General features: G+C 41.6%; 1 protein-coding gene across 1 annotated transcript in view; it reads right to left on the bottom strand.

Moving 5' to 3' along the window:
- Nucleotides 1-13,755, bottom strand: part of wnk1b (WNK lysine deficient protein kinase 1b) — a 67,621-nt gene extending 53,866 nt beyond the window's left edge. The window contains exon 1 of the mRNA XM_044022320.1: nt 12,620-13,755. Coding sequence (XP_043878255.1) covers nt 12,620-13,576 — 957 coding nt within the window. The 5' untranslated portion in view covers nt 13,577-13,755. The remainder of the gene's footprint in view (nt 1-12,619) is intronic.
- Nucleotides 13,756-15,105: the final 1,350 nt, after the last annotated feature.

Genomic DNA, 15,105 nt, shown 5'->3' with positions numbered 1-15,105 from the left:
GGGAGGCACAGTCGATGTGAAGTACAGACACAACGACAAAGGATCACGTCAGAGTTTAGGTTTGTCCTGTAAATTTTATTTCTACAATTTCACATTGCTCCGTTTCTTTTTTAGTTTCTGGAAACAAACTAGTTCATAACAACGCACAAAACCCAATACAAACAAATACAAGTACAAGTGCAGCTGTACTATGGGTGTTTGTGTGAACTGCCCTGTACTCATCTGCCAAAGCCCCAGGGCTGGGGAACATCTGAATATTGAATATACAATGGAGCAGACAATGTCTAAAGTACACAGGTCGAATGTGACTACCATCAGACCACAGGGGATCTACAGTGCATTACCTTCTAAAGATCCCCATTAACGTTCCGTCTCACTCTCCCCGTCTACGTCACCCTCACTTACTCTCACTCTGTCTCACTGACTTTGTCTGCCATCTCTCTTTTCTATTTTATCTCCCCGTCTGTCTGCATCTATCTGTTCATATCGCGCTTTTAGTTTGTTTATTATCAGTCCTTTTCTGGCTTTTTGATTTGTCTGCTGTTGTTTCTGCCCTTGTCTCGGTCTTCACCTCTGTGTTTGAGGCTTTTGCTCAGTGCTCACCCTTCCCGCCTGTCTTTACTGGCCGATATTTCTCTCTTTGTTTCTGTGTCTTTGTTACAAGGTTGTTTTTTGTTTGTGGGAGAAAGCCTTAGTTCACATGGCTGTGCATTCTTTTTAAACCAAACAAATCCATAGTCTTTGATGGATCCATTTGAGCATTGAATAATTGCTATTCAAACTATCACAACACTATACCGCAGCTGCAGATCCGAGTAAAAAAACAAATACATTTCACGCACAGGATCAAAGTATGAATAATATGAAGTAGAGCTGGGAAATAACAGACGATACATTTAGATAAAGATGAGCAATCGCGCAATTCAATTCTGGAAGATTGGGTTGCACTGATTGTGCGGTATACCATAGTTAGAAAATGGATGGTACACTTAACATGTACATTTCCCTGGTAATGGAGTACACTCCTTTAATAATAATCAATATTATTTTCCACATACATACTTGTGTCCATTTTCACTTTGGTTGCCAACCACCAAAGAGACGCAGCAGAACCAACATGACCTCAACAATACAGCGGGAAACACCCTGGCTGCTTGTGGTGGAATTTCTCACTATTTACAGACTTTTGATGAACCAAACAATAAACTGATTATTGGAGGAAATAATCAATAGATTATTCCAACATAAAACATTTAGCTCAGTTTTGGGAGCACTAAAACACCATTTTAGTGAGAAAATGTCAAAATGCCACCCTTGTGTTTCTGCGTGTACAATACACTACTTTGGGAAAGTGAAGATATCATAGTCGGTTCGCTTTATAACTTTGTTTTTATATATACTTACTCGAATAAAGTTTATTAAACAAAACCCAGCATGGTTTATGCACATGCTCAACGTCTCCTTCTTCGTTTTTTGGTGTATTACAGTACTGTAACAACGTTACAGCGCCATGTACAGGCGTGGCATATGCACTGCAGCATTTCCTGTGGATGAGGACATTTAAAAACAACAAGGGAAAAGATTGTATAGGTTTCCATGTGGACACGGCCTCAGAACTTCCCTCTTCTCTGTGTAACTAAGCACTGAGAGTCAACAACGGGGGTGACCGAGGTGAGCTGTTTATCACAATAAATACACAATGAATAGGGAAGACAACATAACTCACACATCCACACACACAAAAGGAGGACAGCAGTAAACAAACAGACGTGACCTCTCAGTCAACCCTGCCTTGTTTTTTTTGTGTTCAAGTCTGCGATGCAGTACGTGTCTGTACGAGCAGAAGAAAACGAGTATTTTAAAGTTACAGCTTTAACGGCTAAACATACACATTTCGGACATCATAACTCATTACATTTCAGTGGTATGACCTCTCAGTGATCTCTTGTAAAGCCATTTACCATAAAAGGACACAAGGATGGATTGCAGGTCAAGACTAAAAGGCATTGTTCCCACTTTAAGTCTCTACAGAAGTAATCTTTTTTTTTTGTCAATCTAACACCACTTTTTCAAGACAAAAACTGCTGTCAGCTAAAATGCTGACTTTATCCTTAAACTATGCAGCAACACACAGGTCTCGTAACTTTTAATACAGGCATACAATACAAGATATTTTCATTTCACGAGGATTAAATGCTTTTAATATCCCACATGCAAGACTTGCACCGTTGTACAGTCAGCTGTCTCTCAATATCATGGTTCACAGCCAACCGCAGCATAAAAGGACAGAAGGGGTTTTCCCCGTTTAATTCATACGGCACTAAGCACTGCATACCATCCATGTGACCTCGCAGTGTGGTGATTTAATCACTGTGGCTTATGTGGGATTGATTCCTAATCTGGTGAGCAGAACTTCCTATACCTCGCTGACCACACAGTGTGTGACTCGGCCTGATTTTGTGCATCTTTATCCTGTTGCAATTGACTCAGCGTTGCTTGTCAACCTGACGCCGTGTCCACATGCCGACCATGAAAGTGACCATTAGGAAGAGAAGGCCGGGCTACCATTCAACACATGTGGCATTCACAGCATGTGACACAGAGGTTTATATCGAACAAACGTGCAGCCCCAGGAATGACAATAACCACTGGCTCCTAGGAAACAACAAACTGGGCAGATGTTAAAAGGCATGTGCCAACAACACTGAAAGATTATCTACAAAAGTCCCAAGGCCTCTATTGTCAGTAACGAGTCCCACAATTCAAATGTAAAGACTGACTGTTTTGTTTTTTCTGGCCAGATATGACGATTAACACTATTCAGTTTTATTGTTAACACAATAAGAAATCCATCCATCTTTTACCACTTTATCCTCCACATGAGGGTCACCGGGGGTCACTGTGCCAATCTCAGCTGACATAGGGCAATAGGCGGGGTCACACCCTGGACAGTCCACCAGTCCATCACAGGGCCACATAGGTAAACAACCCAATATTGGATGTTTTTTTACTGTGGGAGAAAACCCACGCACACACGGGGAGAACATGCAAACTCCAGCTAAGAGAGTTAAACCTGTTTTTGGACTAATATACCTTTAATTGAACACCATCTTTCCATTTCCATATCAGCCCCTAAAGTATTTACTTAGAACACATCACGTTGAGTATAAACACAGCACTCAAGATTCACTTCCTTGCTTAAATTCTTGTATTTGTTTTTAATTGAGGAAAGTATATAAAATAGACCCAACACAGACAGTCTGACACATTTATCCATTTTGACACATGCAGCCACAAAGTCCCCACTCATTGTTCTCTAGTTATGGGTCAGCAAATGACACTCTGCTATTTATAGAGTACAAAGAAAGAAGAAAAAAATCAGAGGGAAAAATCCCATCTCCTCTCTCTGTCTCTCTCTCTCTCTCCCCGTCCCTGTCTGTCTCTCTCGCCTCTTTTCCCATGAAGCTTTATTTGAGGTCACCGTGGATGCAGAGACAGAGAGAGACAGACCCACAGGGCAGGAGAGGAAGAGAGAGACGGTGGAGGGAGAGTGGCAGAGGAGAGAGAGAGAGAGAGCAACACAAAAACACTCACATGCACAGCAGCAATCAGAGGGAGAGCATCAATACAACACTTTGTTCTTCCTATGTCTCTGTTCTTCTGTTCCATTTCCAAATGCAAATCAACCTTTTTGGTTCAGTGTACAGTCCGCATCAACTGGTTTTACTCGATAAATCTTCTTTCTACTATCAACTAAAGGTGGTACATTTATAATCATAGCTAAATTAGTTGATTAATATTGCCTTTTTTTAAATATGTTTATCAATTATTTTTGCTTTGGCTCTTTATGAGACACAAAAAGCAGGGACATGCTTTAAAACAAGCAACAAAACTTTAAGAAAAAGAGGCAGTTTAATACAGGAAGAGTCAATATGATACTCAGTATCAGTATTAGTCCGATTCTGGTCAAAATCACAGGGTCAGATATCAAAAATTAAATAAAAAGTAAGAACTCATGACAACTACATCAACTATTATCAAAGGCTGCATTTTTCCAATACGCCTATTTGAATTTATGAGGTTGCTATGCCCTTGAATCTGCTTTGAGATTTTTGACAAAGTATAAAGTGTATAAAGAGTTGCATCAAATCAAGCACTGCATGATTCTTTTGATGCCCCACACCCCAATCTGGAAGTACTGTACTTTGCTACGTTTTAAATCACAACCGTTACGGAGTAAAAAATATGTAGGCTTGAACTTTTACTAGAGTAAATCTTTCTTACATCTAAAAATGTAACTCGAGTACATTTTTAGACCAGTACTTCTACTTACACTTCAGTAAAATGCTGTCAAAATAGTGCTATTCCAATTAATATAGTGACAAAACCATACCTTGCTGCTTGTTTTTAACTAGTAATATGTAAATATGGTGAATCTACTAGCTTTCCAGGAGCCATGTCATGAGGACTTTCACTGGGTAATGTGATGGGCTGGTTGTTTATCTTCTATTATTTGCAGGACATTGGTCACGCAGGTACAACATTATGTTATGAAAATTTAAAAGATGTAAAACAATGGTATCAGACTGATATTGATAACAGTATTGGACAAGAAAAAGTGGTTTCAAGTATCCCTGCAATATACTGCTATGAACTGCCATAGATAACGGAAATATGGCTTACTCAGGTGGTTAGTGGTGACTGTAAACAGATATGCACTTGCACAATTTACCTCCAAAAATAGATGCCACCTTACAACATAATGTTAATGAAAAATCTGTGGCCCTGAGGGTGGAGGGGCTCACTTTATGACAGCCCCCCACCCAGAGGCCCATCGCACTAAGGAATGACATCTTATCATTGGAATGTGGGGAATCTGGGAAGGATACAATGAAACCAGGGAGCTGCCTCCTCACCAAACACACACACACAGTCTATAAGTGCTGAACACAAAGAGAGAGAGAAAGAAAAAACAGGCATTCACACACACACACACACACACACACACACACACACACACACACACACACACACACACACACACACACACACACACACACACACACACACACACACACACACACACACACACACTCTATAGGCAGACTTACAAAGCAGATCAGTGCAAACTGGGAGCAGACTGAAACAAGAAAAAGAAAATACACACATAAACGCACACACACACTGTAGAGCCTGGATGTGCAGGTCAGGTCACTTTACGCTGATGCAGACGACAGGCAATTTAGAGACTTGATCTATTTTTGACTAAGGTCGCACACACACACACACACACCAACATAGTCTTCTCTCCTACAGGGAATAAAGTGGTCCATTGCATCCATTCAGCACCACTGTCATTGGCTGTTGTATCACAAACAGATGTCTGCGGCTGCAGGGTCTCACGTTTGTTTGATTTGTCGGAAGTCATTTTAAATTTTGTTTAATTTTTATTACAAGTTAATAAAACCTTGTTAACATTTGATCAAATTCTTTGTTTGGGGAGGATGTTTACAAAACCCGAGAAGGAAGGTCAAATGAGGACAAACAACAACAGCCCAGATGTTAGCACAAAATGTGGAAATTAACTTAGGAGGGTTTGTTGGCACAAATTAGTTTTTTATAAAACTAACCCCAAGTATGTTTGTGGAAGTGTATAACAACTTTAATCTAAAGGTTTTGGGGATTTTTTGTAGCCTTATATTAGAGCAATTTTTATTTCTTTAACAGTTTTGCTAGAATTAGATTATTCATAACATTCAGCACTTAATAGTGTAGGATGGAATAAATACTCTCTGAATGGGAAATCACTGACAACAGGAGGAGGCTCCATCAGCTAAAACATAACTGCGTTTCACCGGTTCTATGTTTAAAGGCAAACAGCCCAACTTAATGTCTTATTTATATTATCTGCTGGATTCTAAGTGACTTAAACAGGTGCTTATGAGATGTGCTCTCATAAGTTTGAACTTGTGAACTTGACATCCCGTGTTCAAAATAACATCCAATTTCAAATACAAGGTACCAGCGCTCTCTTGATCCCACAGCAGCATACATGGATGTGCCTTTTCATGTTTTTGAAGTGGACAATGCAAACCCATAAGAATGGTTCTACCCACATGAACCAACAAAGAAGGAGGAGGAAATGGTCTTCCGTTTGTTCCACTCTGCAGTCTCACAACCATCACACTTTCAGCACTCTTTCAGAAAATGAAGAATCCTTAACAACCTCCTCTGTTAGATAACAGCAAAACAGTAACAGTTTCAGCTTCAGCCAGTCTGAAAATGAAAAGAAACTGTCCACGGACATGATCTCAGATTTGTCATTTCTGGCTCAAGACAACATGACCCAATACCATGCTTCTGATCTGCAGCTGTCAGCCAATAATTGCCCTAAATTTCCTGGAAGTGATTACTCTTACAATGTCTGTATTGTTAGGCAGCTTTCAGGCAAAACATGAAAAATGGAAACCCTCTTTCCCCTAATCAGGTGCACATTGTATCACTGCTGTGATGGTTTGTGTGGTGCTGAATATGGGGCGAGTTTAAGTGACGGTGGTTCAAATGCAGGTTTCACATATTTCACACACACAACAGTGTTTCTGTGGCATCTCTCTAAGCACCGCAGTATCTAGCAGATCACTGATGGCTTGACATAACCATCAGAGAGAGGATCGGTGACTAAATGAATGACGATGCAGTGGGGGAGGAGGAGGAGGAGGAGGAGGATGACGCGAACTTAATCTTCCTCATGTGTGTGAAATTTAAGGAGGACAGGAGATGGAAGAGAGAGAGTGTAGAGATGAAGGTGAACGGACCGACGGAGGAGCAGGAATGAATGACGGAGATAAAAAAGCAGGTTCGGTGAATGAGCAACGTCATCATGTCTCACTTCATCCATCATGTGCCTGATGCGTTCAGAGTTTCCAACTTACCCCTCAGAACACACACACACACACACACACACACAAGCCCTGCATCAACCTTTGCCTTTGCTACCCACACACTCTGTTTCCAATTAAACCATGATACAATTAAAACACTTACACACATATTACATTACATTACATGTCATTTAGCAGACGCTTTTATCCAAAGCGACTTACAATGGAATCAAGTACAATTAGCCAGGGGTGGAATCGAACTTGCGACCATGATGTCTTTGGTACACAAGGCAGGGTCTTAACCACTGAGCCACTCCACCCCCTACTCTACATTATAGACACACACACACACACACACAATCTTGGGAGGAAAACTTGCTACCTGTTGCTAAATAAAGCATGAAAGGTTAGTAAATTCTTCATTGTGAACACACACACATGACATAACTTGGCTATTAACACACATACGTACATCTAAGGCTGCTAAGCTATTCAGAATGATTTATGAGAGTGTGATAAAATGCAGCACTCCCAGGGGTGGAAGGTCAACACTACATGCGATATTTTAACAATGTTTCAGTGACTGTGCACAAACATGCTATTTTAATGTCGTGGCTTCTACTTCACACACATTAGGCCTCACACCCTCCACTGACATTAATGCTGATTAGCCATTTAAAAATAGGTTAGCCTGGCCTTACTAATCATCATTACGTGAAATCCACACACACACCTATTTCAAGGAAGGAAGTGCAGAGATGGTTTGCATTTGAGGAAGTGTTTGCTTCTCTTTTTCCCTTCCTTTACTGACATATGACAGAGGCGGTAAGACAAAGCAAGCGGAAGACTACAGGGGAAAAAAGAGCAATCAAATGAATGAAAAAGAGATTTCCTCCGTGCCTCAATCCTTATCCTGTGTTGGGTCCAGAGCCAAACACTAAATGACAACAACATTCTTATGTTTCACCGCTCATAAATCCTGCTCACTGATCTTTGGGATCTTTACATATCCAACCATCACCACAATTAAATGTTACAGAACAAGGAGAGTGTGTTTGTTTAAACCGTCAGCCGTTAACTGAACGCACTCTCACTACCACAGCAAAGAAGCCGGTCATTCCTGAAGTTTATGGGGCAGCAAACAAACTTGTTTGGCCATGGTGATGCAACAGTGGCGATGCGGCACATCCGTGCAGTTGGTTTTACGAGTAGAATAAAAGCCTCATGAGTGATGGTATCGTGATGACTGACGGCATATAGATCACGCATGTTACCACAGTACTCTCTCCCTTCAGCCACACCCCAGGTACACATTACAGTTAAATGCTCATCATACTAACTTCAGAAGATGCACATCACTGCTCGTAAATCCTTTTCTCAACCGTGTAGATCACATCTTTGCACATGCATGCAAGTCATAACAGCAACTGGAGTTAGGGCTCTAAATCATAGAGTCGCTCTGCACTGTCTGATACGATTCTTATGTAAGTGTCTCTTGCATGGTCTGGTTTTCAGCATTTCTTCTGGTCCATAGCACAGTAGCCCCTCTGTTTTTTTTACATTACATTCGTCTCAACTCGTTCACGTCCTCCTGCCTAGTCTGTTACCTTCATGCAAATTTTTCTACCTGCATACCTGCAAAGTGACAAAAGAAGAAAAGAAATCCCACATTTGTAGCACAATTAAAAGGAAAATAGCCCTTTCTTATCCTCCTGTGAAAGAGGTCATTATTGCACTGCCTAAACAGTAAATAAGAAAAAAGGAACCAAGTTATTTATTTGTAGTCCGTAGTCAAAATATTTACAAGAAAATGTCTGAGCTGCAAACGCAGTTTCTATTCCTTTTTTCGCTGAGTATTTTTAGGGAATGCTTAAGCAAATTAAGACCCCATCAGCAGTAAGATTTTAAGAAAAGTGAAAAGAAAAGCAGAGGCAAAGTGCAACAGTGAAGCCACTGTTCGGTCAAACTGCCTCTGGAGATGACACTTAAAAGGCCCGGGAACAAACAATCTTGACAAACATCTTATTATCCTCTTTCTCTCTCTTGCTCCCCTCATTTTCTGCCTCTATCTTAAGCGGTTCATGCACGTGTTGGTCAAGGACCGAGAGAGCCAAGACTGGAGGCCACTACCTAGTCCACTAAGTGCTCTAATTCTAAAATACAACTCAATATGTATGTATATAACATAGTAAGATAGCGAAACGAGAATTAAATTGTTAAACTAAAGTATGTAGACCTGATTTTTACATGAGCAATATAAATCGAGAAGCTGATATTCTGTGTGCGCTCCGAAATCAGTTTCTATAGTAGTTAGAAAATGATTTATAGCCATGGTTCACAGGACTGATTTATAGTAGCGGATAATGGGGCTAATTATTGGAGTCGTTTATTACACTAATAATGTAAGCATTGTTGAAGGAGAGGCATTATAGCCCCAAAAGTATGTATATGGGCTTGTATGTCTTTCGGGGGGTAAAGGATAATCCACCTTATGTGTTGAAAGAGAAATTTCAAGGTCTTTGAATGCCAACCGCGCTGAAAGCCTGAGGTCACTCACACACACACACACACACACACACACACACACACACACACACACACACACACACACACACACACACACACACACACACACACACACACACACACACACACACAGTGTTTGTGCGTCTTCTCCCTCCTCCTCCACTACTTGCCTTTTCTTTCCCTCTCTCCTCCCTCCCACCCATGTTTCCCATTTCTCTATTCTCTCAGTGAACTACCCCTCCACCCCCTCTTCCTCTAACCCTTGCTCCTGTCTTCCAGAGTTCACCTCAACTCCATTTTTTATGTTTTTGCAATTTGTTCAATCCACTCTTTTTCATCTTTTTCTTCAGTTAAATGTTTTTGCCAGCGGTGGTTGAAGACTGGAAAGTGACCTCCGTTTTCTAAAAAGGCAAGAACTTTGACTTTTAACTGCCTATATTCCATCTGTGCCCTCTTATTAGATCTTTTTCACAATTCCATGAGCAATAAGAGGGATACTTCGTTTTGTGTCATTGAGACTAAAACTCAAAGATTTAAGAAGCATCAGGTCGTCTGTAGCTTCGCACAAAAAGCTTCATGACAACTGTGGTCTTTCAGATAATTCAAACTATGCTGTATGCAGACAGTGTTATCATCAACATTTTTTCCTAGTTTACTGCCCTAAGATTAAACTGACCTCAAACGATCCCCCTTGTTTTCTCCCATTCCTGGAGAACTGTGTCAGTCTCTTCTTCCCCATCCATCATCTACCAACCAGTCCAACAAGGCGCCGCAAGATAAGCAACCGCATGACCTTCCTCCTTTCTCTCTCTTCTCCGTCTATCTATTCATCAATCTATTCCTTCCTTAAAGCTTAGGCAAATTATCTGCTCCATCTAATTCCTCCTCCTCCTGCTCCTGCCTGCTCTCCCTCAATGGATTCCTCTGGAAACAAAAGTTAACCTGGTTTGGATCAGATGCCAGAGAGCTGAAAGCCACAACCCCCAAAATCTATCTGCACAGACACCAAAGCTGCAAAATGCAATGACTCAAAAGGGGCTGGAGACATGCTCATACCACCTACACACTTAGGTACAAGCACACACTGGGACATGCAGGGAAAGACAAGTTCCAGATGATCAGGACTCCCACAGATCTCCAGTTGCCATGCCCACCCAGTGAGTAGAGGTGACTGGTGGTAGTGTGTGTGTGCATGTGCATCTGTGTGCACGTGTGTATGTAACTTAACCCCCATCATACTGCCACATGTCAGCAGCTGCTCAGTCATCGTACTATCTCTCTCAGACACACACAAGCACATTCAGGTACTATAGGAAAGTACTTGTTTCGGCATGCATGTAACCATGTCAGAGAAGGTAAGAGGGAAAGAAAGAGGCAAGCGAGGAAACTCGTTGGAGGGTAAGACATGCGTTTGCTGATAAACAAAGTGCAGTTTCCTAGGCGCTGGGCATCAGGTGAAGCTGATTTTAACTCCTGGGATTCAGAGGGACTCGAGGAGAACTTGTGACAGAGGTGACACCAAAACAACTGCTCTGTTCTATATGCAGATTTGTGGCGAATGCATCTGCTTACGCAATCTGACCTCGCTTGACCCAGTTTTCAAACGTAATTAAGCAAAGAAACAAAGAAAAACAAAGACTATTGTGAATGTGATACCGATGCCTTTTGATTAAGAGAAGAAAATCAGAGTTGTTATTTGACAAACATAGCAGAGGTTTTTTTTTAAATCCTGTAAATCAGGTCAAGCAGTTCCTCGTGAGTCCATGTTACCATTTTGTTTTCATTTGCAAAAATCTCTCCTTATAGCCCCGAAAGTCTTATGACTAATTAAGACTGCTAAATGACGCACCATTGTTTCTTATCAACAAGATGAGCAGCAACAGTCAGCTCCACTTTCACTTCTCACCAACATACTGTACATACATTATACTCCATCTACTCCCTTGTTCACATGTTTTGTCCGTTTCACTTTGTCTCACATTCAAAAGAGATTTTTGCATCAGTGAAGCAACAGCATCTTATGTTTCACCTTTTTTGTAAACCTCTATGTATGCACAGATCGAGATAAGAAAACTTCCCAATTCATCCTCTCTTGTTCTGGCCAGAGAAACAATAATACAGCAACAGAGAAATCTCCTGTCCTGAAAGTGTGCGTGAGAAATGCAACAGTTTAATTTAGCATCCAATCCCCAGAGTTTCCCAGAAAGTCTGTGGATATTGAACAATAATTTTCTAAATCAAAGATCTAAATCAACCACACTCTATAGTTTCAAGTAGGCAGATTTATGAGGTTTGTTTTCTTCAGACTGCTACAGTCATCTGAAAATCAAAATGCATTCAGCAACATTTAGGCTTTGACTGATCAGCATCCTCTTCCATCTTCAATACTCATTTATGAAATGTGTGGCAGTGGTGATCTGATTGGCCACAGCATCCGGTCTCATACAAAAATGAGGTGTTGAGCAGCATGGAGTCGAGGCGGGCTAACTGAAGACATGTCGCGATGAAAAAAACAAAACCACAAGTAAGAGGTAAGGAAGTTCCTGAACTATAGTGGCGGGCAACAGTTGCCCCATTTTCTTTTTATTCGTCTATTTGTCAAGCAAATTCAGCACCGAAGATAAGTTTGTAAGAAAAGTTGAAGAACAACGGTTTCAAAACAACAGTATTCTGAGAGATATCGTGCAATAAACCAGTTGTTGTGGAGAACTGTGCAATTATATCCAAAGTAACTGAATAGTTAGACAAAAGAATTTAACCCAATATAAGGTCTGAACATGAATTACCTCATTTATGCTGCTTTAAATTACCCACAAATTACTTGTTGATAGGAACCATCTGAAAAAATATGTTCCCAGCTTTGCACTTTGCTGCCTGCTGGTAGGACTGTGGCCTTTTTAGACTAAAAATGTGTCCAAAAAAAATAAAAAAATAAAAGCACCAAACACAGGCAGTTTTAGCCAGATTGTAATCTGTGAAAGAATCTCAAGCTCAATCAGACACAGGAAAACAGATGGGGGAGCAGTAGGTTGTTGCATATGTAACCCTAAAAAAGACACACACTGTACAAGAAATTATAGAGAGATTAAATTCAGTACCTGGGGAAACTGTATGCACCTCGAGGATTATGACAGAATTTATATGACATTTAAAGTGGCAAGATAAACAATGAACAGATGCAGCAGACAGTTTTATTGAGAGTGTGGACTTACCTGGAGTTCACACCATGCCACTTCCACCGTAGTCTCTGTGTCCAGTCCCTTGTACACAGTCTTGAAGGACCCTCTTCCAATCTCGATGTCAAATTTCAGGAAGCGTCCATCAGGGGAAGTCCCGACAGCCTTCGTCTCTACCTCCTCTATATCCTCTTGCACTCGTTTCTCAGCTTCTCTCTGCTCAGCTCGTGCTTTGGCTAGACCCTTCTCCTCCTCCGTCTCCCTGGCTTTCTCCTCAGTCGGACTACTAACGCTACTAACTTCGACCGGTTCTATCACTTTTTCATCTTTTACCAACTGCTGGCTACTCTCACACCCTCTGGGAAGCAGTGTGGCATCTGGCGGCTTGCCTGGTGTTTTGCCTGTAACATCCAATACTGCCGGGCTGGGCTCTTTTTCTGTCTCATCTGCACTTTGTTCAACACTGCTACTGGTGGAAACTTCAGCCGTGACACTGCACACACCTAAATCTTTCTCAGCATTTTGTACATGCCCCTCTGCAAAAGCCCCACTGACCACGAGACAAGGATGATGGGCTGCACCTTGCAAATATAAACCTCTCGAGGCCTCTCCTTCCCCTACATCTTGCACCCCGGGTCCAGGCCCTGAAGGCAGTGGCGACAGAAAGATGGGCCGCCCTTCAAAGTCTGGAGGCGAGGTGAGTATCACGGCTGCTTTGCTGGGCAGGTCCAAAGCTGTGGCGTTGGAGTCACAGATGACGCTCCGACGGAAGAAGCGGTGCTCGGCTGTTTTAGAGTCTCTGTCCATCGTGTGGCGCCTACGTCGGACCTCCGGTTGTCCACCAAGCTTCTCCACCAAATGTGTGTCGGAACTTGCAGAGCCATTCACATTCTTGTGAGGGGTCTGGGGTGATGGACAGGGAGAAGCAGAGGAAGGAGAAGGGGCTGGAGCGAATAATTTCACTGCTTTACTGCTACTATTACTTTCAGACATTCCTGCACAAGGCTCAGACCACAAAATAAAATTCTATATGCATAAATAAAAAAAATAGTATCTGTATTCAGACCAATATACACTATGTGTAAACTGATTGTTGGTGCAAATCTTGACCAGCAAGCTCCCTTTTCAAATGAAAAGCATTTGATCAAACTCCGGAAAAAGTAACAAAAAAACAAAACAATAAATCAAATCTATTGACTACAACAATTTTTTGTTGTGTTGTGTAGTTGTTGTTGTTTTCTCTAACAAGGGTTTATGAACTCTACTGCCCCTTTGCAGTGTCAACTTGTTTCAACAAGACATACAACAATTTCTGCAAGGCCTTTGCATACAGGGCTGAGAGAAGCCCCAGGAGAGGCTGAGGGGCTTACTCTTCGAGACTGGGGAGGGAAGGGACACAAGGCAGTCACAGGAGGGGGAGTGCAGGGACTGCAACAACGTGACACCTGTCAAATTAACACCTGAATCCATCCTGCTGCAAACATCCAGAGAGCAACCACCATGACATGGAAGAACTGGAGATCCAACAGACCAGTGTGGCCTCCAAAGAGTTGGAATCCAGTGTGTTACCGAGGGCAAGTGAAGTGTTTGCACAACAACAGCCTGAAGCTTCCTCTGTTCACTGGAGGCAGGGTTACACACAGAGGTGGCTGGCCTGCCTGTTAAGGCCAGACAGAAGGCTAGGTGAGCCTGGCCTGGCCTGGCCCGGCCGAGCCTGGCCCAGCGTGGTCTTCTTCTGCTCTTGTTGCTGGGGGGACAAAAAAAAAGAGAGACAAAAGAGAAGTGAGACATCAAGCTATATTTTCTTCACCCTGTATACAGTATGTACAGTACATTGCAATTCACAATCTGCTTTTACGTGACCGTATCACTGACCCAACCCACTTTACGAGATTCCCCAAGTGATACTTGATTCTCTGCCAAAGTGTCTCATAGGAAAAACAAGCTGTCAGAGACGGTGATATTTTACCATCAATGGGCTCGTGAGCGGGACAGGAAGTGAACACCGGCCAAATCTTGCCACAGAATGTTACAACTGGCAAATCTCTCCGTTTTCCTGTTACTTAAATGGTAAAATAGTCAAACTAGTACATGGTGGAGCTATCACACCAAAATGCAGGGCTGGGTGAATTACCAACAGATGTTATCAAGTTTTAAATCAGATAATATCAGCTAATTATAGATGAATTATTACATAATGTTGTGTCATTGAGTGAATGATACAGAAACCAGATAAATGTGGTTTTAACTTTTAAATTCTTGATGGACAGAAAACAACGAACACTTGGGCTGCAATGATTAATCGATTACTAATCTTATTTTAATTTATTACTATCGGAATTAATTTTCAACTCAGTTTGAGTGTTGTTTTTAATAATTAAAACAAACTTTCCTGGTGTTTCAGCTTGTGATGTGATATTTTCTGGTTTGCTCCACATAACAAAAGAAATTCATCAAACCGAATAATGTTTGTGGATAAAAGAAGAAGTTTGAGATGAACACTAATCTACATTTTTTGACAT

Source organism: Solea senegalensis, linkage group LG3 (assembly GCF_019176455.1).
Source record: "Solea senegalensis isolate Sse05_10M linkage group LG3, IFAPA_SoseM_1, whole genome shotgun sequence".
NCBI lineage: Eukaryota > Metazoa > Chordata > Actinopteri > Pleuronectiformes > Soleidae > Solea > Solea senegalensis.
This window is presented reverse-complemented; position numbering and strand designations above follow the sequence as displayed.